Below are 27,578 nucleotides of genomic sequence, written 5' to 3' on the forward strand. Positions count from 1 at the left end.
GCTGAATATTTACCATCTACCACCACTCTCTGACTTCGACCGGTTAGCCAGTTTTCTATCCAATTGGCCAAATTTCCCTCTATCCCATGCCTCCTGACTTTCCGCATAAGCCTACCATGGGGAACCTTATCAAATGCCTTACTAAAATCCATGTATACTACATCCACTGCTCTACCCTCATTTTCCGCCTTGGGACCCTCCAACCACACGGTATCAATATCGACTTCACCAGTTTTCTCATCTCCCCTCCCCTGACCTCATCCCAGATCCAATTTGGCCCCACACTCTTGAACTGTCCTACCTGTCCATCTCCGTTCTCGCCTACCTGCTCCACTCTCCCCTCTGACCTATCACTATCACCTTAATCTGCACCTACTTATCACCACCCCAGGGGCCTTCTCCACAGCCCCACCCTCCTATAAATCTCTCAGCCCTCTTAAACCCCCACCAACATTCCTGATCAAGGGCTTATGCCCGAAACATCGATTCTCCTGCTCCTTGGATGCTGCCTGACCTGCTGTGTTTTCCAGTGCCACACATTTCAACCCTGATCTCCAGCATTTGCAGTCCTCACTTTCTCCTAGTGTGGAGGAATGCACAGCACTGATGGAAGAAGGTCAATGTACATCTGCACTCTGCCAGTTTAGTACCACTGTCTTCTCCCCAATACCGCACATCACTCAGTTGCAGCCTGCACCAGCCCCGCTCACTTGCTCTCACCCATTCCAAATTGTGACAGCACTAACCCTGCATGACCTCAGTGCTACCTACTCACTTGCCTGGGACACCTCCCCACTTACACCAATAGTAATACCTAGGTCACCCAATTTTAACTCCTGTAATACCTGCCTGTTTCTCAATCCAGGATGCAAGTAGCCCACAGTAGGGTAGAAAGAATCCAATTGGGTGGTGGGCTGCTTGGCCTTCAGCTCTCCATGGAAAGGAACCTGATTCTCACTGTCCTGAGCAAGCTGTGGACTGGGAGCAGAGGCTGCCATGACATCACTGTACTGGGATTCCCCCAAGCAAAATCTATTTCCCTTGACTTCACTGAGACCTCCCGATGACTATAACAATCTTTCTGGCTTTGTGTCTGTGCTAAATGCCAAGGCAAGACAGAATTTACATGAACTTGGCATCTCCGACAGAAAGGGCAAAGCTCAAAAAGAAAAGGCAAGACAATGCAAGCCAGGGATGCTGTGACAATGCAGGGAGGATCAGATTGAGCCCTGTGAGAGTAAGTGCCAAGAGATGCAGCCTGGTCTACTCCATGAGCTGAATGTGTGCCCTTGATGTCATGGTGGTAGCTGATGGTGCAGCCCAAGGTGCAGAAACATCCTTTAAGTGCCATGAGAGTTCAGAGAGGCTGGCACATGTTTGATGCCAATGACGATGGATATGGAATGCATGCAGCTGGTGCCCCGGACCGTGCCCTGAGATGTTGGTGCCCAGGGTCCAACACGGAGGTCCTTTGGAGCAAGAGGCAAATTGAATCCACGAGGTATCTACATTGGCTTTCTTGAGTTTTCTTGATATTGAGTCTGTTTGGCACATTTGCTAAGATGAGAGGCTAATTGCTAATGAGTCAAGTTGAACTGGCAACAAATCATTTAACAATTAACAATAATTGTCAGTTGGCAACCTGCTATTCCCTGGTGAGAATCTCATCAAGCCCCTTGTGAAAAGCATAAAAGGCAGCATGAGTTATTCCTGACATTGTTACTCCTGCACTTGTCATCCAGTTCTGCACATGCCTCACCAAAATCCATGTCATTTGGATCGCTATAAAATTCTGCCCCCAAACTGTGTTTCTTTCACCACTCATGCTGCCTGACCAATTGAGTACTTCTAGCGATTCCTGGTTCTTTAATCAGTCATGTGCACAGTAGCCCTGAACTAGTACAGAACTGTTCGCCAGGGTTAGAATCCAGCACCACAGAAGAAAACAGTTTGACAAATTGCCCAGAAATGTTACAATGTGGACACCAATGCTATCTAATAATGTAATAGCTCAGGAGAAAACAAGTCACAATTATCTTTTATGCTTTGTTAAAGCTTCTCATAAATAAATTTAGGAAATATTTATGTGGCATACCTGAAGAATCACTCAGAATGGATCCAAATGCACTGATGACAACGTTTGCTTTTAAGCGAATAATTTGGTCTTCATCTTCAATCCAATCTCCAAGATCATTCTGCTCTGTACGAACAAACTCAATTGCAGAAATGCGCTGACCTTTCAGAATAATCCTTCTTGGTGACATGTAAGGCAAAAACTCGCATCTTTCTTCTTTTGCTAGTTCCATCTAATAGACAATTGCAAGAGGCAGAAACAACATTGTTCAGCACAGAACAACCTTGACCTTCATGCTAATATTAGAGTGCATCTCTGAACGCATGCATCAATCTACAAACACTGGACATTGTGCAGAATCTACGTTTGTGGAAATGTACTGTAATTTATTCCATGCCATTTTTCTTACTGTTGGCATTTCACCTCCCAAACAGTGAGAGCAGAATTTTCAGAGGCCGATGGAAATAAGAATGGAAGTGGTGGGCTTGCTTGCTGGGACATCTATTTGCCAGGACCATCCTGCTCATGAGTCTTTTTTGGGAGAGGCTTGGTGTAAAGGCAGATGGTCTAACCATATTCAATTGTTAGGAATTTACAACGAATCCGCAAACTAGAGTCAACTGGAAATTTCCCGTTTAATCAGCCTTGGGCTTCTCAAGACATTAAGGGCATGGCAGTTACCTGGCCATTCGATGATACATTGGGAAGGGTCCAGCATTCCAGGAAGACTTTGAGGCCCTTCCACACCTATTTGGCCACAGTTACAGCTGTTAATTGATTATCAAGCACGCCCATGACATCAGACTAACCAATCTCGGAAACATCAATGTCAGGTTAAGGTCCACATTTGACCTCAACACAGACGTCCTGATCCAATGTGCAAAATCCTGCCCAGGATTTGTCTTAGAAGTTATATGATTTTATTTAAAACAAAAATGCCCAAGTTCCCCCTCTAGTGTCTGCATAAGGACACTCCAACCTTCCAATCAATACACTGACATTTCCCAAAACAAAACCTTCCAAAATATAACAAATATAATATTAAAGAAAATCACAGTTTAGGTACGAATGAGGTCTCCTATTCCTGAAAGGGGCATTACAAACTGTCAGATGGCTGCTTTATCTAGGTCTGAACTTTTAAAATCAATACTGCTTTCAGTCTGCATGAATACCAGTAATGATGAGATTTGCACAATGGTAGTATTTTCTTGAAGATAAACACCTTTCTGGTCATTTGAGTTGTTATAGTTGAAACAATTCAACAATTCAGAGTGCAAATAGTTTGTATGAGATTCTTCACAAGGACATGATCACCAAAACTGATTTCATCAGGCTCGGCGCAGCATTTCAAACAGCATTATCCTTCACTTCTGCCTGAGCCTTGTGATTTTTCTTTACAATCTTATCGTTTTAGTTGCATGTGACAGCATGAGGTACTGTGATTCTTAATTTGTGATGGAGCATAGTTGTTGCAGTTTCTTCACCCATAGTGCAGTGAGGCAGAGATGGTAGTTATTTACACAGGAATTGCCTGCACTATTACTGCCAAGATAAAGTGTCCAACTGAGCAGTCTGAACACATTTCTTGATTGCTTTCATGAATCTCTGAGCCTTAGAGCTTGTGGATGGCCATTATGGTGCTATTTAATGGCAGTGAAATCCAAGTCACTCTGCAAATTGCTGTGACTCTGAACTCAGCAATTGAGATTCATGTAATAGTAGCTCTCGCAGCTGGAAGTTTGGTTACATGAGCTTGCCAGAAATTAGGATAAATGATCAACGATTAAGAGTTATTTTCCTAATGGAAGGTATTTTTAAATATCAAAAGTCAATTTCTTTAATAAGGATAATCAGGTGGATTGGGTTTGCAGTTTTGTGTGAGCAGTTGTCACTCGACAGCAAAGATATCTTTCACGAGCTTCTTCTGTTTTATGTGTAAGTGTATGTCTAATATGTTATGCAGGAATCACACTTGAACCCTGAGAAAGTCTTTGGTTTCCATCATATTCTGATGATCAAGGCGAGTGAGACAGCTTACTCTATCTATGAGGTTGTCTCCTTGCGCATGTTATGAAGGTGTAGAAGTGTAGAGTAGAAGTGTAGTTCCTTTAAAAGAGTTAAAGGCACCAGAACTACCTGACAGCACCAAGTGTTCTGAAAAAAAGACATAAGGTAACCTTTTGGTCCAGCAATTAGTGTAGCTGGTTGCTTGGAGACAAAAACAGATTTGAATTAGGCCAATCAGTTTAAATTATACCCCAAAAAATACCAAACTCCAATCAACTTTGAATTTTAAAAGCTAATAACACAATCCAATGCTTTGAGGGTATAAGGCTGAGGAAAATTGGACAGTTGAGAGGAGAACTGCCAAGTCAATGACATCTGCAAATTGTCCAGAGAATAGCTCTTTTAAATGTACCTTTATCGATCAGTAACCTGTGAAGCAGAATCCCCAAGAAGACAGGAATATAGAGAAGAACCAAAAGCTGCTCGGTTTTGAGATAAAAATTTTTGTTTTGTAAATCTTAATCGTGAGTTTTATCAAACTCGTATTATAGAAGGTAAGGTAAAAGATAGGTTAGAGGAAGGATAATAAATAGTTGTTAGTTAATTATTCTCTGTTATAATTTAAGAAATAAAGTTGTTCACTTTTACTTTAAATAGTTCTTGGCCTCTTGAATTTTCACAGATTACTGCATGGGATAAACCTTTTCTGTGTTGCTGGTTTAAATTAAGCAGGAGGGTTTATCCTGTGTCGCAACAGTTTAGAGGTTTGTCGTTAGGATTTCAATTGGATTAGATAGATTTGAATGATTTGGGGGTATGAAAAATCCCAGCAGATTTAAACACCTGCAGGATAGTGTCCGAGATCTTTAAATAAAATGTAGTAGAGGCAATTTGTTTTGGTAACTTGTGGTTGATTAAATTAAAAGTGAGAGAAATGACTCTGAAATTTGTGAAAGAGGTTCTGGGATTTGAAGATGATTCTCAAATTTGCTAAGAAAGTTCAGAAGAAAAGAAAAAAGCCACACTTTTAAAATTAGCAAATAAATTAGATTTGGATTTAACCAAGGACAAAAGTAAAGCTGAAATTGTAAGGGAGATTCTGAAACACTTAAGTGTATCAGAGAAACAGACAAGTGCAGGAGAGGTACAAGAACTTAAATTACAATTGAGGAAAATGGAGTTATAGGATAAACAAAGAGAGAGAGAGAGAAAATGAGAGAAGAGAGAGACAGAGGAAACAGAGAGAGAGAAGGTTCTTGGCTGACCAAAAAGAAAGAGAAGAAAGGGAGAGAGAAGAAAGGAAGAAAGAGAGAGAGAGAAGAAAGGGAGAGAGAAAGAGAGAGAGGAGAGAGAGAGAGGAAACAGAAAGAGAGAGAAGGTTCTTAGCTGAGCAAAATGAGAGAGAATTTGAACCTGAGAAGTTGCGACTCAGTCAGCAAAGTCAAGTTAACAGGATGGAGATAAAAAGAGAAGGTAGTGATGTATACAAACATGTCACGACTCTCCCACATTTTGATGAGAAAGATATTAAAGCTTTCTTTATTTCATTTGAAAAATTGGCTGGGCAGATGGAGTGGTCCGTGGATTTATGGATAATGCTAGTTCTGATTAAACTGGTAGGTTGAGCTGATGAGGTATTTGCCGCACTGTCTGATGAATTGTCAAGACATTATGAAGAGGTTAAACAGGCTATTTTGAGTGCTTATGAATTGGTACCAGAAGCATATAGACAGCAGTTCAGAAACACAAAGAAGGAACTAGGTCAGACTTACATTGAGTCCAAAAGAATTAGATAGTCATTTTGATCGATGGGTGCGTGCTTTGAAAATAGATAAGATCTTTGAGGCTGTAAGAGGGATTATTCTGCTGGAGGTGTTTAAAAACTCGTTCCCAGAAATCCAAGGATGCTGCCTGACCTGCTGCGCTTTTCCAGCAACACATTTTCAGCATAAAACTAGCTTCCAGCCAGAATTTCATCCGATGAGGGATAGAAGTTGGGAGGAGGAGAGATCCTACACTCCACTACACTTCTAGTAAGAATTTACTACAGGATAATAAAGAAGCCCATGAGTGTGGAAAGAAGGTGAAAGGCCTCAGGTGCTTTGACTGTGGTAAAGTGTGACACATAAAGTCACAGTGCTGGTCGTTACAGAAAGGCACTGTGGTAGAAGATGTGGTAAAAGAAGCTAAGCCAGTGGCATTAGTAAAAGTAGTAAAGGAGACCCCAAGAAGAGCCGAGAAGCTGCAGGAGAGTGCAAGCCGAGGCAGGGGCTGGGTATGAAGTTAGTACCTGATCTCTACAAAGAATTCTCCTCTGTGGGTAAAGTTTACTCAGAAACAACAGGGAGAAAAGGACAAGAAGTTATAATTTTGAGAGATACAGGATCTAACCAGTTGCTGATAGTAAGGGATGAGCGAGTATGCACTGATTCTGATCTGTTACCCATGAGTGTGGTAATTTATGGGATAGATGGACAGAAATTTAGCGTTCCCCTATATAAGATCATGCTGGAGTGCCAACTGAAGACTGAGGAAGTTACAGTGGGAATGATTGACACAGTGTCAGTCCCAAGAATTCAGTTTGTTCTTGGGAATGATTTGGCAGGGTCCAGGATGGGAGTAACACCCCTTGTTTTGGAGAAGTCCAAGGAAGACCAAGGAACTGAGGAGTTCAACAGAAATATTCTGGTATTTTCCCAAACTGTGTGGTAACCAGATCCCACTATCATAAGTTAAAGCATGAAGCAAACAGTAAAGAGATAGATGAAGGAGTTGATGTTCAGTTAGCGGACACCCTGTTTGATGTAATGGTGCAGAAAAAACCTGAACAAGCAGAGGGTCAGACAGAAGTGGTTAGTCCTGAAAAGCTAAGGGACTTGCAACAGCAAGACAAGACGATAAAAGATATATATGTGGATGAAAAGGAGGCAGAAAATATTCCGGAGGGTTATCTGAAAGGTACAATCCTAAGGTGGAAATGGAGACCATGCCAGGTTAGTGCAGAGAAGAAATGGGCCAAAGTGCACCAGATTGTGTTGCCGGTAGCATACAGACAGGGGGGTCTTACAGGTAGCGCATGAACTACCTGTAGGAGGTCACCTAGGTGTAAGAAAGACTCAGGCTAAGGTATAAAAGTATTTTTATTGGCCTGGAATGCACAAAGATGTGGTTAACTTTTGCTGTACGTGTCATACATGCCAAAGGGTAGGTAAGTCACAGGTGTTAATAAAACCAGCATCTTTGTTGTCAATTCCCACATTTGAAGAACTTTTCACATGGGTTATAATTCATTATGTAGGTCCCCTCCCGAGAACTAAAAGTGGGAACTAGTACTTGTTAACCATAACAGATGTGTCTACCAGATGTCTGGAGGCAATTTCATTACGGAGTATCAAGGTAAAAAGGGTAGTAGAGGAGTTAGTAGCTTTTTTCACACGGTATGGGCTACCTAGAGAGATTCAGTCGAACCAAGGGTCAAATTTCACTGCTAGGCTATTTAAGCAGGTTATGGATAGCTTAGGTATACAACAGTTTAAATCCATCCTGAATCCCATGGAACCTTAGAAAGATGGCATCAGACCTTGAAGACCATGTTGAGAGGGTACTGTCAGGACTACCCAAATGATTGGGATAAAGATATTCCATTCGTATTGTTTGCCATTAGAGATGCACCAAACGAATTAATGCTTTGAGAAGCCCTTTGAAATTAATTAAAGAAAAATTGACAGGACCAAAGTTGGAGATCTTACACTTAGATTATGTATCAAAAGTAAGGGAGAGACTAAATCGAGTAGGTGAGTTAGCTAAACAGCATCTAAAGAGAGCACAGTGTAGACTGAAGCAGGAGGCTGATAAAAACTCTGAGACTTGTCCGTTTTCCTGAGGGGATGACGTGTTAGTACTGTCACCAGTGATAGGAGATCCCTTCAAAGCCAGGTTTAGTGGTCCCTATCAAATTGAGAAAAAGTTGAGTCAGGTGAACTATCTTGTAAAGATGCCAGATAGACACAAAGGTATCAAGTATGTTATGTGAACATGTTGAAACCGTATTATACTAGAGAGAAAGAACTGGAGAAACAGGTGGTAGTTACTGCACTGCAAAGTGAGGAACCAAATCCAGATGATGTGGATTATGAATTATATATTAAAAGATGAAAAAGTCGTTGAGGAGTGGGATAAGTTAGTAAGCTATCTGTTCTCAGGAGCATAGAACACAGTTGAAAGATTTTTTACTGCAGTATAAGGACATATTTAAGACTCAGATGGGGAGGACAAATACTATTGTATGTGAAGTAGACATAGGGAATACTTCTCCGATAAAATAACATCCATATCAGCTTAATCCTTTCAAAGCCAGATAGGTCCAGATGGAGGTGGAGGCCATGCTTGACGAGGACATCATCGAACCTAGCTACAGCGAGTGGAGTTTGTCAATCATCTGAGTTCCCAAACCAGATGGGACTCAACAATTCTGCATGGATTATTGGAAGGTCAATGCCAATACAAAATCGACCCATATCCAATTCCTAGATTGGAAGACTTATCGAGAAATTTGGACAAGCCAGTTACATCACCAAGTTGGAATTACTGCATAGTTACTGGCAGGTACCTTTATCAGAGATGGCGAAATATGTTTCTGCATCCGTAACCCCAAATGGACTATAGCAGTTTAAAGTGATGCCCTTTGGAATGACGAACGCACCCGCCACATTCCAAAGACTCATGAACAAAGTTGTGGCTGGGTTAACTAACTGTGCAGTCTATGTGGAAGATGTAGTGATCTTTAGTAAGATCTGGAAAGGTCACATGGTACAGTTGGCTGAACTCTTTGAATGACTATGAGAAGCAAAACTAGTGATAAACTTAATAAAACTGAATACGCAAAAGCAGAAGTGACGTGCTTAGGACATAACAATGGTCATGGAAGGTTCACCTCACAGGACTCAAGAATTTAGGCCATTGAGGAATTTCCATGACCAACCTTGAAGAAAGAGGTGCTTTGATTCTTGGGACTCAGCGGATTCTATCGGAAGTTTGTTCCAAACTTCAGTAGTATAGTGGCACCGTTAACCGACTTGCCGACGAAGAACACAAAGTTTCAGTGGTTAGAACAATGCCAGGAAGCATTCAACCATTTGAATGCGATATTAAACACCAAACTGGTTTCAGCTAGACCAAACTTTTCAAAATCTTTTATAGTCACCATCGATGCTAGTGACATAGAAGTTGGAGCTGTACTCCTACAGGAAGATGAGGATGGGATTGAACTTCCAGTTGGTTACTTTTTGAAGAAGATGAACATCTACCAGAGGAAATACTCCACAACTGAAAAGGAACTAATGAGTTTGGTCCTGGCTTTACAGCATTTTACTGTGTATGTCACGGACAATGTGTCGGAGACGGTTGTGTACACTGACCACAATCCACTTACACTCTTGGAATGCTTTAAAGACAAGAATATGAGACTATTTCTTTGGAGTCTTATGTTACAGACTTTTAATTTAAAAATTGTACATATAATCTCAGATGCGTTATTGCAGATTTAACTGACAAAGTTGAGATGAGACTTGTATTTAGTTAATGTTATATATATATCCATACGGGTATATGGGAAGGACTTAAGGTGAACTTTGATTAAAGTTATCTGTATGTTAGGGTAATGTGTTTAAAGAATAGAAAAAAATGAAGCCATCTTTTCATTATGATGGTTCTTTTTTTTCTTAAGGGGGTGATGTGTTACGAAGGTGTAGAAGTGTACTGTACCCTTGAGAGAGTTAAAAGCAACAGAACTACCTGACAGCACCAAGTGTCTGGAAAAAAATTTAAGGTAACCTTTTTGTCCAGCAGTTAGTGTAGCTGGTCAACTGGAAACAAGAACAGATTTGAATTAGGCCAATCAGTTTAAATTATACCCTGAAAAATACCAAACACCAATCAACTTTGAATTTGGTATATTGACAATCTTAAAAGTCAATGACACAATCCGATGCTTTGGGGGTATGACCTGGGGAAATTGAACAGTTGGGAGGAGAACTGCCAAACCAATGACATCTGCAAATTGCCCAGAGAATAGCTTTCTTAAAGGTACCTTTATCAATCAGTAACCTGTGAAGCAGAATTCCCAAGAAGAAGAAAAGTAGACAGAAATACAGAGAAGAACCGAAAGCTGTCTGGTTTTGTGATAAGCAGTTTTGTTTTGTAAATCTTAATCTGGAGTTTTATCGGGCTAGTATTATAGAAGGGAAGGTAAAAGATAGGTTAGAGGAAATAGTTTTTAGCTAAGTATTGCCTTTTATACTTTAATAAATAAAGTTGTACTTTATATAGTTTTTAGCTAAGTATTGCCTTTTATACTTTAATAAATAAAGTTTAAATAGTTCTTAGCCTCTTGAATTTTCACAGATTACTACATGGGATAAATCTTTTCTGTGTTGCTGGTTTAAATTAAGCAGGAGTGTTTGCCCCATGTTGTAACACTCACCACAAGAAAGGATTGCAAGGAGCAGAGGTCCATTTATTTCTCTCTGGTATGAAAACATGTCTAGGGTTTGTCATGTTTCTTACTCAAATCCAGTCCAACAACCAAGCAATCTCAGCTGATGCTTTGTTTTTGGTCTAATAGGAAACCCAATTGTTCTTTTTCTTCATTCCTTACATTTCCACCTTAAAGCTGCTTTCATTCCTTAGGTCAGAAGATTATGCCAGAACTGCCAAAGATTTTCCCAGTGGAACTAATTTCAAGTATTCAATGAAAAAATAGAAAACTTTGGCAGCTGAAAAAGAGAGTAAACCAATTATGCAAAGAAAGTGGATGCAGAACCTCATAGACTTCAAGTGAAACACAATAGAGGGGAAAATGTGACAAGCTTGAAAAGAGATCTGCAATAGCCATGAAAGCTGAGCGACTCAATAAAGTAATATTACAGATCTGTTTGGTACTCAGTGGAAATAGCAGTACTGGATTACCCCTGACTAATTAGAATAAATACTGGGCTACGCATTGACCCCATTCCAGTTAAAATGAACATAAAACAAAGTGCAATGGAGATTCATGGAGTTCAAAATCGGGAATTGCTGGAAAGACTCAGCAGTATCTGAGGACAGAAACCAGAGCTAACATTTCAAGTCCGGTGACCCAAAACGATAACTGGTTTTTCTCCACAGATACTGCCAGACCTGCTGAGCCTTTCCAGCATTTTCTGTTTCTCTTTCTGTTTTACAGCATCCACGGCTCTTTTGGTTTTCACGGGGTTCAATAATGCTTCTGTCAAAAATATCCAACACTAAGTTTTCCATGGGTATCATGTACATTGAAGCTGCACAATGAAAACCTGAAGGAAATCTAAGTAAAATTTTGGGATGCACTGAGTTGGCCGTAGCTATCTTCACTCAGCTTCTCTAGGTTTATTTTCTCCAGCATCCTTTGAGAGTGTAGACTGGATTAACAGACCACAAAATCATGATCAAACAGGCAATGTTTAATGTCATCAACTCAGTCATGGTGAATACTTTCCTGTAGCTGCTAAAAGAAGCTCTTATAGTTTCACAAGATTCAAACTCCTTGGTGACACAGTGATAGTCAGTGCACAACAAATTTTCTAAAGTACACCTGCTGTGATTTTTGTATTCTCCCAACAACAACACAATCATTTGCAGTCACTGATGTAAACAGTAAAGGAGAAACAAGAATGGTGGCAATAGTAAAAATGTGTAGGCCTTTGGCAAAGGGAGTCATGGAAGCATTTAATTTGAAGATCTAGCATATTCAAGCATTAAAAAAAAGTGGACAATTTCTCATGAGTTTTTTTTTCAAATTCATGGATCTATCTACAATGTTCAAAAGAAATACAAAGCAAGAAATGCAAACTTATAATTTTTACAGATTTGTTAATAGCATCATAGTCCTCTTTCTGTTTCCAAAACTTCCATTCTGTGAGAAGGATGGCCATAGGAAGTTATGTACTTTCTGAGTGACAAAGTAGGAATGGCAGTAAGAAGGTTTCGTAGTATTGTCAACAGTCTAATTGTATTCCTTACTGTAGTGATTGGAACCAGGTGGATCTCACTAACTATAAGATCCTTGATTAGGGTTGTTACCTGAACCAATCAGGGACCTCCGAGTAAAAGATATAAACAGGAGATTCAGAATCTCCTCACTTGAGGGACCGACTCCAAACTGGCTGGTCACAGCTAATGTACTGTATACATGTAAATAAAGGGTGGCTTGGTGATTGATACTGGCCTCTGTGCAGTTATGTCACTTACACACATGCATTTGAACATACAAATTAGGAACTGATGTTGGGTATTTCTCTTCTGAAGCTTGCTTTGCCATTTAATAAGATCAGATTACTCCATATTCCAACTTCTATTCTCTTGCTTATTAACAAACAATCTGTTTATTAATAAAAATATCGCTTGATGCCCTTCAAGGAGAGGTGTTCCATAGATTCACCACTTTGTGAAGAAAAAGGATGCCTCATCTCTACCTTATTTTAGAAGGTGGTCTCTAATTGTTTACTCTCCCACCAAAGGAAACACCATTTCTACATCTACTCTGTCAAGGCCCCTCTGGATCACACACTTGAATCAAGTCACTTCTACTCTTCCAAACTCCAGTAGATACAAACCTAGCCAGTCCAACCTTTCCTCTTAAGACAATGCATGCATTCCTGGTTTTAGTCCAGAAACCTTCTATGAACTGCTTCCAATGCATTTACATCCTCCCTTAGCACTAGGATATGAACAAAGTACTCAAAACTCCAGATGTGGTCTCACCAGCAGTTTGCATAAATGAAACATAACCCCAGTTGTTTTGGAATCATTTCACCTTTTAATAAGCAGTAACATTCCATTAGATTTACTAATTATTTACTGCATCTGCAACTAACTTTCCACAAGTCATGCTCAAGGACAATCAGATGCTCCTGAATCTTAGGAGTCAGCAATCTGTCGCCACTTTATGGTATATTCTTTTTGTACTTCTGCCAAAATGGACAAATTCATATTTTACCACACTATACTCCATTTTCCAGATCTATGTTCATTCACTTCAACCATCGATATCTCTTTGTAACTTCATGCCTTCTTCACAACTATCCTTCGTACTAATTTTTTTTAATCATCCACAAAAGTAGTAATGTATCTTTGGTCCCTTTGTCCAAGTAATTTAGATAAATTGTAAATAGATGAAACATCAGCACATGGTACACCCTACAAATGTACTAGTTCCCCTTTAGCCACAGTATAAGTTACTGCCTCCAATAAATTTGTTACCTTTCACTTTAAATCTTATTCAGCAGTAAAACTAAATAGATAGAAATATTGGAAATGGCAGCCTTTGGGCAAGTGCTCTCAAATACAAATAATATAAGTTTTATACACAGACCCATTATTGAAAATACTGTTCCTCAAAGAATTTGTCTCAGGTCAATTCTTCATTAGCTTTGTTCAATTAATGCTTGTATTGTTTAAAATTGTTCACCTTCAGAAGGAGGCTTATTATGTTTTGTTCTGAGACATGTTGATGTTAAGAAGAAAACAGAACAAGGTCATTATATTTGTAACACAGTTGTAAAGATCAAAGAAACTTTTGTAAATGGAATGAGCATATTCCCCTTAAAAACCAAAATTTTGGCATTGTATTGGATTGCAATGTCGAGCTATAATTGTCGTAAGCAATCTTTTACATATTGATAAATCTTAGTTCCACATTTTTCACTTGCAATATGATTTTAATTCCCTTCAATAGTAACATATAACTCATTTCATTGTAGTTGGATGAGTTCCCAAGGTCCCTACAAATATTATGCCATGATATGGGCCAAATGCAAGCAAATGGGACTAGTTCAGTTCAGAAAACCTGGTTGACATGGATGGGCCGAAGGGTCAGTTTCTGTGAGGTATGACTCTATAATTCTATCGGGCTTTCTAACAAAGTGCCAATTGTCTTGTCCTATTATTGCGTCTTCCTTCCATGATCAGAGAAGGGCCACACCTTAATATTTGTTAAGAGAAGAATTGATTCATGATTGAAAATAATTTTCTTCCTTTGATATCATGTCAGTTGACCAAATACTGACGATGTTATGAATAGGTTTGGCGTGCATTAGCAAGGAAAATAGGCTGCATCATGGCAGCATTGTGCTGTTGCTCGAACTATTGATTTTTCTCAACACTAATACTCTGAATTCCTAACTGTATATTGATTCAGCCCTGTTGTTTCATTTCATATAATTCATGGGGTGAGAGGGAGAGATAGCACTAATAGCATTCATGGAGATAATACACACACTTAATAAAAAATTAATCAGACTGTGCTTAAAGAACCATGTCCAGGTTTGATCCTACTTCCATTAAAAGGAATGCAAAGGACAAAACGAACATCAGTATGTCATAAATAAATGAACTAATAGGACAAGGAAAGGGCAAATGAAAGGCTTGGCATAAACACGTGATCAGTGTTTGTAACTGTGAAACATTAGTGAGTGGGTGTTAAGCATTTCTTCTTGGTGAATGAAGACATGCGGCAGTGATGGCCCATGAAGCAGTGTATTCCATGTGGGAGCCATGGGTTGTCCACTGTAGCAGAAAGCCTTATAATGCTGAAAGATTGCAAAAAGATTGGTTTTGAAGGCAACTGTGGAAATCCCCAGTTAAAACCTGGACAGAGGTTCTAGACAAATTTGAGTTTTTCTGGCAGATCCCTACTAAAATTATGGTAATGTTTGCCAAAACACCAGAGCAGTTTTACTGTGGCTGAATGTAGGGGTGCTAGGATGTACAATTACTCTAGAAGAAACTGCTTGCAATAGAAACTGTTCAATCTAAATTCTATTCAAATTGTGTTTTGTTAAAATATGCCTTTTGACTTTCTTTAAATCATATATTTTACTTAATGCTTTCATTTAGACACTTATCACTATAAAGTTAAATATAACTATGCTGTGCTTGTTCTCAAATTTTTTATAACATTGACAGGTGTATGCAAAAACAATTAAATATAAAATGGCCATGCTGATTTAATAGGGCAATGTGCTATTAGGCAAACAGCATTCATCTACTTTCTATACTTAAAAAGACTTCTTGTAATGTTAAATAAATGTTGGAAAAGGAATGAGGAACATTAAATTTGGAATACAGCAGTTATACAAACAACTAAATTGTGTAATGCTGAGCTTGAGATATTGAGTGACAGGACACACAACTTAATAGATTGAAATCTTGCAATCTATGCTCCATCAGGCAAGCCCAATTGTATTAAATCCTGAGTGTTAAAGCTTGTTGAATTTTACCTCCTCTGGGACAGCCCTGATATTGGTAAATCCTTTTCTAAAAACCACAAACACACGGTGAGCTCCACAGCGTAATGCAGATGTAGCACAGTCAAAGGCAGTGTCTCCAGCACCAAGTACAAGAACTGTGCCTTTTAGTGATGGCAGACTAGACTGACAGGCACACATCCCTGTGAAGATAAAAAAAAGAGCATTTCCTTTGAAATATGCTATTTACTCTGGGCATCGCAAAGTCACAGGGAGATATTTATAGAAATGTAAAATTGCACAACAGAAGGCTGAAATGAGACATATTACTATCAAATTATTCTGTTTCATTGCAGGGTGTTTTATTCCTTTTCAAATGTATTCATATACATAATTTCACACCCAGCACCCTCAGCAAAGAGGCCTATTATTTTATCTTCTATGGATGACTGCAGGCTACATTGAATGGTTCAGATTTCAGCATCAGATATCACATACATTACACTGAAGCAATCAAAACTCTCAAAATCTAAATAAATCAGAAAAATACTATTAGTCTGTGATCATAACATCTTTTTACTATGCGATCATGCATTTAGTTAGCCCTAATGTATCGCAAAAGATGTCCTTAGACCATTAAAATGAATTTTTGAAACCAATTCTTTTATTAAATCCATACATCATTAAGATTAAGCAGAATATATTTCCAGACATAAAAAATTAGATTTGTTGGAAGGTGTAAATAAATTAGACAAATCATAGGTTGCATGATGTTACAGGGTCTAACGGTTGTCAAAATGCAAGTTCACATTACATTCCTGTTGCAAAATAAAGAAAAAAGCATGTGCCGCAAAGAGAAAATTCTAAATTGCTGATGATCCTTTTACAATACAGAAATGTTTTATCACACAATAAATAACTGTTATTATGCTTTCATTTAAAATGAACCTACTTCATTTGTTGAAGAATATTAACAGTGAACAGCCCTCCTGACAACAAATGCAAATTATGCAATATTTTGACCAATATTAAACAACAAAATTCTACCTGGTTTGCTAGCTTTTGCAACAATAGGCAAGAACTCCTTAGATGTGTAGAAGCCATGTTCCGCTGTTAAGCCTTCAAAGATGTGATCTCTCTTTGGCTCTGGTAAACCTGTTGAAACACAGATTGCTCCATTAAATAATAATGCACCAAGAATGAGATCTGTATAGCCTTTTGCATTTTTAGAATGAACAGAATGGATTCAATACCCTCTTGCCTGAAAATGTTGGAAACTCCAATTGTTTCAGCATTCATGTCGGCTACCTTCTCTAATAAAGTGGTCTTTTATTTAAAAATAACTTAATTCAATTTTTGAAGACGTACCATATTAAAAATCTTAACGAAATAATACATGCACTATTTTGAACACACAATTTCATATTCCTTAATATTTGTTAAGAAAACATCAATTGCAAATGGGAAAATAATTTAGAATCTGATATCACAATCTTACATGAGCTTTCAACTGAAATTAATTTGCAGAATGCTTAACATTCTTAGGTATAATACTTTACATCTTTGAACAGAGCTATTCAAAAATGGCACAGCCACTCTGGAAACAAATTTGTAGAAAGTTTTCAAAATTAGTTATTGTGTCATTTATCAAGTTGGCAGGGCCCTTGATAGAAAGTCAGTGAGTGTTGGTGTGGATTTGAGGGTCCGAGTGGCTTGCTTCCACACTGTAGAAATTCTATGATTCTATTCTAAGATTCTATGATTTGTTTTAATAGCACTCCTGTCTTTTTGGAGTACTCAAGGCATACATGGTCTCTAAATTCTGTATTAACTAATGTCATTTTGTTTGTGCCTTTAAAAACTAAGGATTGCAATGATAAACAATTTCTTTTTTAAACAGGGATTTCCCAGGATGGCTGGATCAATGCAGAGCCATGAATTCAATATTTATTGTGAACTTTGTTCCTTTGGCTGTGGGTTCCAGTAACATGTAAACAAACAGGAGCTGAGGAAATGTTGACAAGAGAAGCTGATTGGTTCACAGCTAACTGAGCAGATTGGAACTGGGGATAATTTACAGAGGCACTGACACACACAGGAAAAGAAAAGCTACTGTTCTCTGCAGTAAACAAAACTGAGTATAAATTTGAAGTCATTTATAATAGTTGCTGTGAGCTGTGACATTTGAACTGATAAGTCAGAGACTATTTCCAAATAGGTCAATGACATTGTCCTTCTTATAAGCCAGTGGAACCTTCCAGAGAAAGCAAACTGAAGACCAGGGGCCTGACTTGCTGAAGTAAGACCATCTTGATATTGCAATCAGGAAGGAAAATCACCTAACTGGACTTGTTCTTCTTTCCTCCAGGATCCAAATCTGTACCTTTTATCAATCTTGGTCTGAAAGTTAGGTAAATTGGGGTACTGTGCATTTTTTTTTAAAAATGGCATGACTCAAGAATAGTGGGGCTCAATTTATGACACTAGCCGGTTATAACAATACACTAAAATGTCAACGGAAGTAAATATTTAGCAAGAAAAAAGACAACAACAAGTTTTCAAGTGAAGCCCAATAGCTGGACGTAACACTTTTAAAGTTGGGCTTCATATCTCACAGGAGCCATACTGCAGAAGGACCCAAGCTCAAACTGTAAACTGTGGCTTAGGGCAACAGTATTTTGTTATTGTTAACCAGTTACAAATTGTGTCCCCCCCCACCCTCTCCACCCTAATCATTCACCACAGGAGACAAAAAGTAAATGGTTGGAGATGAACAATCATGGACTAATCAGGAGGACATTAGCCCAACAATGGTTGCATAGGATTTGGGAAGATGAGTAGCAAGTGACAACAGGATAAAAGACCTCCAATTCCATATACAGGAGCATGCCCATGGCCTTGGCTAATATTGTCAGAGTGAATTTCCAGCCCTACCAGTGAGATGTCATTCACTCTCATATCTGGGGCCAAAATAATGATTAGGTATCACTGCCATCATGAAGGTGGCACTGGACATTACTATAGTGTCATCACAGCAGACCATTGATAAGGGTGAAGCTGGAAGCTGGAAAGTACAGTCATTCGATAGTGATAAACTCAGGTAAAGGTCATTCCTGTCCAATGTGCATTGTGACTTGACAACTGTCATAATTTCTGGGCTTCACTGCTCTAATGTACCTTTTCCTGCAGGCAACAGAATAGAGGATAGCATGAATAGAATTCCTACATTGTGGCATCAGGTCATTCGGCAAAACAAGTTCACATCAACCCTCTGAAGATCATCCCATCACCCAGTTCCTGCATTTCCTATGATTAATGCACCTAACCTACACATCCCTGGATACCGTGAGCAATTTAGCACAGCCAATCCAACCAAGCTGCACATCTTTGGACTGTGGGAGAAAACCAGAGCACTTGGCAGAAGCCCATGCAGACACAGGGAGATTGTGCAAACTGAACACAGACAGACAGTCACCCGAGACTGGAATTGAACCCAGGTCCCTGATGCTGTGAGTCAGCAGCGCTAACCATTGAGCCACAGTGCAGAATTGGTGATCATCTCAGTGAGCAGAGATTCCACAGCATTAGCACTGTCACAACTTACCTGAACATCATCACCAGTACCGAAGCACACACACCTCAGCAGAGCCAATATGGGCTTTAGAAAGTGAGAACAGGAAGAGCAGGAGGATATGAGTGAGGCATAGTCAGCTTTGAGTGCATGAGCTCCATCATTACAAGAGGCGTCACCATCTTGGAAGAATCCTAGATAGCACCATTCTGAAGAGGTGCAAATACAGCATTCTGACATGCACAGAAGGGGTCACACTCTGTTTAGAGATGGACTGCTCAATGTCATTGATGGCACAGTTATGCATGTTAAGGATGACAGTTGGGGCCTGTAAAGAGGCTGATGAGCGGACCACCCATCAAAGGATTCATTGGTATCCCTTATCTTCTTGGCCACCCTGATCAGAACCTGTCCACATCTCAAGGGTGGGTGACAATGGAGCTGACGGATTTAGCAGTCTGTGGAGAATCCCCTATAGTGAAGTAGAAATCATGGCATCTCAGCCATGAACAGATATAAAAAGGCTTGCAGCCTCTACCGCTCCCTCAGCCATGAGGTAGGGCATGGAGAACAAGGAGCATCTGAAAAAACTGGGTGTGAGTGACAAAGATTTCAGTCTCTCTTTACTTGATTTATACTCTCATCATGGTGTTGCTTCATAAATGTGATCTTTCTTCTGCGTTATATTGAAATTGTGTTCGGGACTGAAAAGGAGAGGATGTGGGAGATTGGCAGGAGGTGACGGGTAGGAAGGATGGAGTGAGCTTGCCTCCTTATGGATGCCTGGTTTGTGACGTGGAGCACTGACATGGATAAATAGCTTTATATCTTTGGATAGCTATGGAATTATTCAATGTGTGCACAAACGGGATCACTTCTTTCTCATGGAGGTTGAGTTTAGCAGGCATCTCTCATCGCCACAGAAGACTCATAGTTGATGCTTTGCTGAATCACTGAAGTGACTGTGACCCTGCCATTTTTCCAATTGTCATAAGGCCTTTGATGGTGGGGGCAGCCTTCATTTGTACAATGAAGACTGGCCTTGTCTGTGGCACCCCATTTTCCTGATCTTCCTCCTCCTTATTCTTCATTGAGGAAAAGAACTGTTTATTCCTTACTTTTCAACCAGCTTCAGGCCTCTTTGCATCATCATGTTGTGCCATAGGGTGTGAGCACAGGATAATCAGGACACTGAGAGTGAGGCAGAGTTAGCTTTGAGTGTATGAGTTTGTCCATTGAGAGAGGTGTCACCATTTTTGATGAATCATATGTAGCACCATTCTGAATGGTGCATGAACAGTATGATTGTCATGGAAAGTACCACCCATCCAGTCAAGATACATTTTCAGTATGTCAATGATCTGTTCAATGCAGGCTTATATAAGTAGGTTGCTCTGACTGGAGTTCTAATCTTGTGTGTCTGGGTGGGTCACAGGACCTAGCTCTTAATGGAATAAATGTTATCCTGTCGGTATACATGGTTCTCAGGCCAACCGAACATTCAGCAAGTGAAAAGCTTTTCCATTTAGTAATCTGACATTTTGGTTTGTCAGTGCCTTGATGCTTTTTATGGATGAGCCATTGGACCTGGGGATGTCCATTAAAGAGCCCAATGGCCTATTGTGCTTGCATGGCCCATGTATGTAGAGCCTAGCCTTCAGAATAGATCATCTGTAACATGCCGAATAACACAATGGGTCACTGACTGTGAGATGTCAGCAGATCTGCAGCTGATTTCCAGAATGATCCAAATGCATATAAGTTCAGGGTGATGGTGACAATGATGGCTGCAGGTTGGGGATTGCCTTGAGACCCACAAGGCATCAGGTCATTATAGACTAAAGTACAAATGTCCAAGACTGTTTGTTTGCATTAGCAGAGTTCCCTGTCACACAGGTCCTCTGAGTTGCAGGGAACCGACACTTGGGGAGTACCTTGTTTCTGGAACTTTCTGCTTGCCTGGAAGATGCCTGTGCTGAAGCTCTTCCTCCCTGCTCTGTCCAATTTTTGAGTGGTCTGTTCCCCAGCTCCAATCACTTACTGCTGCCTGTTGATGCAACTGCCTGCGATGATAATTTCTCTTCCCTGACTGTGCTGGCATCTCTAGTTCTGTGCAGATTCACACCAATAATCCAATGACTCTCATCAAACAGCAGCAGTACTACCTTCCAATGTCTTCAGCAACGTTTCAGTGGTGGACTCTCCCTCTTTATGGGCATTTAAGAGGGCATTGGATAGGTATATGGAGGGTTCTGTGCAGATTCACACCAATAATCCAATGACTCTCATCAAACAGCAGCAGTACTACCTTCCAATGTCTTCAGCAACGTTCCTCCCTCAAAGAACACCATGAAAACAGACCAGATCAATTGGTTATTCATCACATTGCTAGTGGTATAATTTGTAGTATCACTGCAGCTGCAAAACGGCTGCCGCATTTGCTTCTTGAATGAATTGTTACGGGACATTTCAATTATGTCATAATTTACGTAAATGTGACTTTCTTTGTTATGCTGAGTATATGAATCCTTTCGCAAAAATAAAAGTTGGATAGTGAATAAACCTACAGTACTGGGCTTTCTGTTATATTAAACATATTTACAATCTGACATAACGAAATGAAGTGCTGCAGATATATTTTTAATATCTTGGTGTCACAGACTTTCTTGTCAAGTGATATTTCATAATAACCCTTTTACACTTCATTGCCACTTGCAGAAAATGTTAAATTTTGGACAATTAGAGGCAGCTGCATGCTTCAGTAGTTCTACATTTCAGCACTGTAACTCCTGTTATTAAAAAAATCATAACCACAATATTTGATGCAATACAAGTCTACTTGGATGAAATTGCCAGGGGTTAAAATCTGCACTTCAACATTTAGCTTCATAGATGGGAGAAATGTCGTGATTATTTCAAACCAAATCTGAAACTCAAATCCTGATAACTATGGAGGGGGAAACCTCAAGGCAACATCTTTGCAAGACTATTGCAGCTCTATAGAAGTGGATGCTTATCACCATCGGCGATTAAATATAGACAGCGCTATATAGAGTGGTCTTCCAAAGCTACATGTAAGATTAGTAACATGATCCACTATTGCACTGACAGTAATTGATCTGAACAAGCCTAAATCTGTGCTTCACACACAATGGTGTGGTTTGTTCACTTCATGGATATGATTGATCAGACTTTAAAGATGGTTGTAAATACATTGCAAATAGTTGAGAAATGGTTTACCAGACTAAGACCTGGAATCGGTCAGTTGTCTCATGAAGAAAGGCTGGATAGATTAGGTATGTATCTGTTGGCATTCTGCAGAGTAACAAGTGAATTAATTGAAAAATATGATCCTGAGGGATGGATATGGCAAAGGTATTTCCTCTTGTGGAAGAATGTTGATTTAAAGGTTACTTTAAAAATAAGGGGTGTGCCCATTTGAAAAAAAAAGAGATAATAATAATATTTTGCTCAGAGGATCAACTCTATTCCTCAAAAGGCAGTGGAAGCAGTTTCTGACTACAATAGGGTAGAGATGGGTGGATACTTGCTAAGCAAAAGGGGTGGAAATGTGGAGTAACCAGATCAGCCAAGATCTTACTGAATGCCGTCTCAAGTCTGAGAAGTTGAGTGGCTCCTAATTTGTAAACTTGTTTTCCTACATGTATTTAACATGCTGTAGCTTATGTCCATTGGTAATCAGGTGCCAGAAGATCAGATGCATAACAAAAAAGCAAGTGAAAAACTCACAATTAGAAATAATCAACACATCCTCTTTTGCAGTTCTAATGTATAATGTTTACAGTTGCAGTACGCCTTCCGCTGATCAAAATTCCAAAATGTATTTCTAGTCTGCCTCTCACAGCAACTTGGAGGTGAAGGGTGCAATGCATTGGAAGAAGGCAAGACAAGTTTAGAAAGAAAACTTCAGCAGACAGGGCTGGAAGTTCCTGCACCAGGGCTGGAGTCAAAACACAGAAAATAGCAGGAGTAGGCCAATCAGCACTTCGAGGCTACTTCACCATTCAAAATGGCTGATCATCCAACCCAACACCCTGTGCCTGTTTTCTCCCCGTGCCCTTTGATACCTTTATATCTGGGAACTAAATCTAACTTCTTTGTGAAAACATGCAATGTTTTGACTTTCTGTAGCTGAGAATGGGAGGGGAAGGGGAATAGGGTCAGCATTTCAGAGCTATGGTAAGATGAGGTTGAGGCAATTTGAAATTGAAGACAAGAATATTGATGTGACTCAAAAGAAAATGTCGCCAGGTCAGAAAAGAATGAGGAAGCAGAAATCTGTTTGAAACACATGGAATGAAAAGAATAGAAACATATGACACCTTAATCTGTTAAGGCTCTCTCCAACATCAATATCTGAGGAAGCTTCAGATCTGGATCCAGCATCCTATGACATTACAAAGGAAAGCTTGTGCAAAGTGTAACCCTGTGTGACAGCTATGGCACTGAAATGGCCATCATCTCAGTCTTGGGATGTTCTAAGGGAATCTTTCCAATCAACCACCTCTCACTTGCAGATCACTCAGGCAGAACATTTTTCAAAACAGGCCATCAGTAGCTACTGTAAATAGTTAATGAACATAATCAACAACTATGGCAGTAAGGCATTCTAGTTAGGTTCTGAAATTGCTGGAAATTACTCTGGGAGAATAAATTGACCACAGAGAGTTCATAGTTCATTTTTCTGAGTGTGTGGAACTTAGCTGCCTATTGCTAAAAAGCCTCCGAGAATAAAATACCTCTGAGAAAATTTTCAAATAACCGTGGGAGCACCAGCACAAATATTATTTGCCAGTTCTGTTTTTCGCCATGAAAGTAATTGACAGTGTTATTGTTTTATTACTCTTCTTTCATGATCCATTTCTTTCCACTCTGTGATATGTGCAGTGGGGAGGGCATCTGTACAGGAGATCAGCTCCCCTCTCTGTAGTTTTAGGAAGTCATATTCTTTCCAGTATGGTGACACATCATGATTAATTACAAAATTTCTGGTCATTCTTGCAAGACTGTTGGGAAAGGTACTACCAGATATTTCTAGATATCCTAAACAAGACTTCAGGCATGTTCTGGTTGACTTTACCACATTTTTGGAGTCTTCATTGTGCACCTTTGACTGTGGTTGCTATTACAATAGAGTATTTTCTGGATTCATCAGACATTCTGATAGTGAAGAAGGCATTTGGTATGCTTTCCTTTACTGGTCAGAGTATTGAGTACAGGAGTTGGGAGGTCATGTTGCGGCTGTACAGGACATTGGTTAAGCCACTGTTGGAATATTGCGTGCAGTTCTGGTTTCCTTCCTATCGAAAAGATGTTGTGAAACTTGAAAGGGTTCAGAAAAGATTTATGAGGATGTTGCCAGGGTTAGAGTATTTGAGCTATAGGGAGAGGCTGAACAGGCTGGGGCTGTTTTCCCTGGAGCGTCGGAAGCTGAGGGGTGACCTTATAGCGGTTCATAGAATTATGAGGGGCATGGATAGGGTAAATGGGCAAAGTCTTTTCTCTGGAGTCGGGGAGTCCAGAACTAGAGGGCATAGGTTCAGGGTGAGAGAGGAAAGATATAAAAGAGACCTACAGGGCAACTTTTTCACACAGAGGGTGGTATGCGTATGGAATGACCTGCCAGAGGAAGTGGTGGAGGCTTGTACAATTGCAACATTTAAGAGGCATTTGAATGGGTACATGAATAGGAATGGTTTGGAGGGATATGGGCCGGGTGCTGGCAGGTGGGACTAGATTGAGTTGGGATATCTGTCGGCATGGACGGGTTGGACTGGAGGGTCTGTTTCCATGCTGTAAATCTCTATGACTCTATGACTCTATATATTTTGGCCCAAATGTTCTGATATGCGGAATATGAAATGAAAGTGGGAAAATGTGGGGGTATTTAAGACCACACAGAAATCCTACTGCACATGTGTTGAGATTGACCAGGAATTGTAAACCTCTAAGTGGCTGATTTCCATTGATCTGAACCCTCTACGAAAGACTCCAACACGGAGCTCAGGGTGGAATCTTGTCCAGATTGGGGCTTAACTGCAAATGCACCTTGAAAATTTAATCCTGGCTCGTAGCTGATCTAACAGAGTAATTGAGCAGCATAACTCAACTAGATTGAGCTTCCCCAGCAGGCTTGGCTGAGTCCTTTGGGTGCCTAGGAAGAAAAAGTCACAAGGATAACATTGTATTGCCGTGATGATGGAAATATAAGCAGTGTAAGCACCTACAACATGAAGTTTGTAAATATGAAAAGGCTATCAGGTAATGGTCAGGTGTGCAGAGCAGTGACAAATAGAATTTAAACTGGAAAGAATTTAAACTGGGAAAGGATAACCAAGCATGTGATTACACAATGAATGGTAGAGCCCCGGAAAGTACTAGGGGAAAGTGAGGACTGGAGATCAGAGTCGAGAGTGTGATGCTGGGCAAGCACAATAGGTCAGGCAGAATCTGAGGAGTAGCAGAATCAACACTTCGGGCTCAAGCCCTTCATCAGGAATCAATGAAGGGCTTATGCCCGAAACATCGATTCTCCTACTCCTCAGATTTTGCCTGACCTGCTGTGCTTTTCCAGCACTACACTCTCAGCTCCGGAAAGTACTGAAGATCAGAGGGACCTTGGTATACTCATCCACAGATCCTTGCAGATAGTGGGGCAGGTAGATAAGGTGGTTAAGAAAGCATATGGGATGTTTGCCTGTATGATCCGAGGCTTGGAGCAAAGAGGTTGTGCTGGTACAAAATGCTCATTAAGCTACAACTGGAAGCAGTTTTCGTCACCACCTTAAAGGAAGGATGTGTTCGTTCTAGAGGGGGTGCAAGGATATTCACCAGGAAACTGCCTGTGCTGGAGGGTCTGAGCCATGAGATAAGATTGGATCAGATTTCCTTGCAGCAGCAATACTAATGTGGAGCTTTCAACCAGGTTTGGGACTCAGAATACTATGAATCAACTTCCTGCAGTTCCCAATTCCAAATGAACTATCCAAGAGAAACTAATTTCCTCAAATCTTCAGGTTTCCTGTTGATATTTAGTGAAATCCAAATTTTTCTGTTGCAATTCCCAAGATGTCCTTGTCTGCACAGGAGCAACTTCTCATGGATGTGACTAAGCATAAGATCATGCTGTACAGCAAGAGAAACTTTTCCCTTAGGAGTAGTAGAGAGTAAAAGAAACTGAAAGAACTGCACATGCTGGGAATCAGAAACAGAAACAGATATTGCTGGATAAACTTAGCAGGTCTGGCAGCATCTGTAGAGAGAAAGCAAAGTTAATATTTTGGGTCCAGTGACCTTTCTTCAGAACTGTAGTAGTAGAGACAACATCATTTCTGCATTTTTATAATCCTGTTTGAAAATCCTGTTTTCCTTTTTCATCCATACAACCTATTCCCAGATGAGGTGCTGAAGAGTTTGTTTGATGTCACACTGGCAATGAATGATAGCACTGTGAAGTTCTTCATGGTAGTAGAAAGGGCTTCACTTTTTTCAAGTCTGTGCTTCAACCATTCCCCTGTGTCCAAAGGGTAGGAAAGGAAAGTAGAAAAAGAGAATGAGAATTTCAGTTCATCTGTCTTCCTCCCAGTGTTTTTGATGCTTCAGTTTCTGAAGATTTCTCTTCTCAATCACTCCTTTTTGGTTAGTCTTCACTGCTTTTGCCTTCATGTCTTCTGTCTGATAACTAGGTACTAGCGATTTTCATAGTTTGTGGATGTTTGTCTTCTAAGGAAAGATGGTGGAGTGCACATACCCCCTACTTCCTCAAAATGTGCACAGAATGGTGTTGGTGTTTGATACCTTTGGTGAAAGAGTCACGGGTTGGAGAAGTGGTTTGAATTATTAATGGGTAGAATGAACGGCTTTGGGGGAGGTATAGTACACAGGGTTAATGGTTTTTACGCTTGTGCCCTTCATCACTGGTGTCAGATGATGCTACTTCACTTAAAACTGGGACCTGAGGGAAGAAAGTTCCAATGCAGTCCTATTGACTGTGTTTGTGGAAATAGTTCTTGTCAAAAGCATCCAAAATCACACTGTGGTATTAATACAGCCACAGCATCAGCAATAATCATTCCAATGATGACCAGTATCATCTTCTTATTGGGTTAGGACGTGTCCCTTTCTGGTTAGCTCTTTCGACCTATGTTATCTATTTAGGTGAATTGACTGTCAAAATTGACCAGCTGATAGCGTGAAAGCAGTGAGGTAAGAGTGTGAGGCTTGTGGCAATGCAAGGGTTGTGGTGAAGTGTATGAATGTCAGCTAGGAGTCCTGATTGATAGAGAGTATTAGTGAAAGGGTGTGGTGTTTTCAGAAGCAGCTGAGGCTACTCTTACAGTAGATTGGATATAACATTTAACAGTGCACTCACTGATCTTTCCATATAAGAGATCATTCACTTCATTTGGCACTGGATTCATGTGCTTCAAGATTGACAGTTAGTATTGATCTCCATGGTTATCTCTTCCCACAGCATTCTGACCATGACTCTGGAGGGCTTCCTTTCCCTCATCTCCTGTACTAACCTTCAGCAAAGCATCTAAAATGCTTGGTGACCACTCTCTCCCTTTGTTGTGCAATTCCTTACTTTTGCACAGGTCAGATTTTCTTCAAAGATAACTTTCAGCAGTTTCTCCAGCCATAA

The 27,578-nt window shown here is 40.0% G+C and overlaps 1 protein-coding gene and 1 long non-coding RNA gene across 5 annotated transcripts in view; one reads left to right on the forward strand and one right to left on the reverse strand.

Annotated features, from left to right (window-relative positions):
• Positions 1–27,578, reverse strand: part of LOC122554210 (dihydropyrimidine dehydrogenase [NADP(+)]-like) — a 735,384-nt gene that overhangs the window by 365,548 nt on the left and 342,258 nt on the right. For both annotated transcript variants that reach the window (XM_043698867.1, XM_043698868.1), the window contains exons 9-11: positions 16,390–16,497; positions 15,376–15,545; positions 2,096–2,306 (exon numbers count right to left, since the gene is read on the reverse strand). In XM_043698867.1, the coding sequence (XP_043554802.1) occupies positions 2,096–2,306; positions 15,376–15,545; positions 16,390–16,497 (489 nt within the window). The remainder of the gene's footprint in view (positions 1–2,095; positions 2,307–15,375; positions 15,546–16,389; positions 16,498–27,578) is intronic.
• The window catches only part of LOC122554211, a 301,535-nt gene that overhangs the window by 202,569 nt on the left and 71,388 nt on the right, over positions 1–27,578 (forward strand). The window lies entirely within an intron of this gene.

The sequence above is a fragment of the Chiloscyllium plagiosum genome, chromosome 11 (genome assembly GCF_004010195.1).
Source record: "Chiloscyllium plagiosum isolate BGI_BamShark_2017 chromosome 11, ASM401019v2, whole genome shotgun sequence".
Lineage (NCBI taxonomy): Eukaryota > Metazoa > Chordata > Chondrichthyes > Orectolobiformes > Hemiscylliidae > Chiloscyllium > Chiloscyllium plagiosum.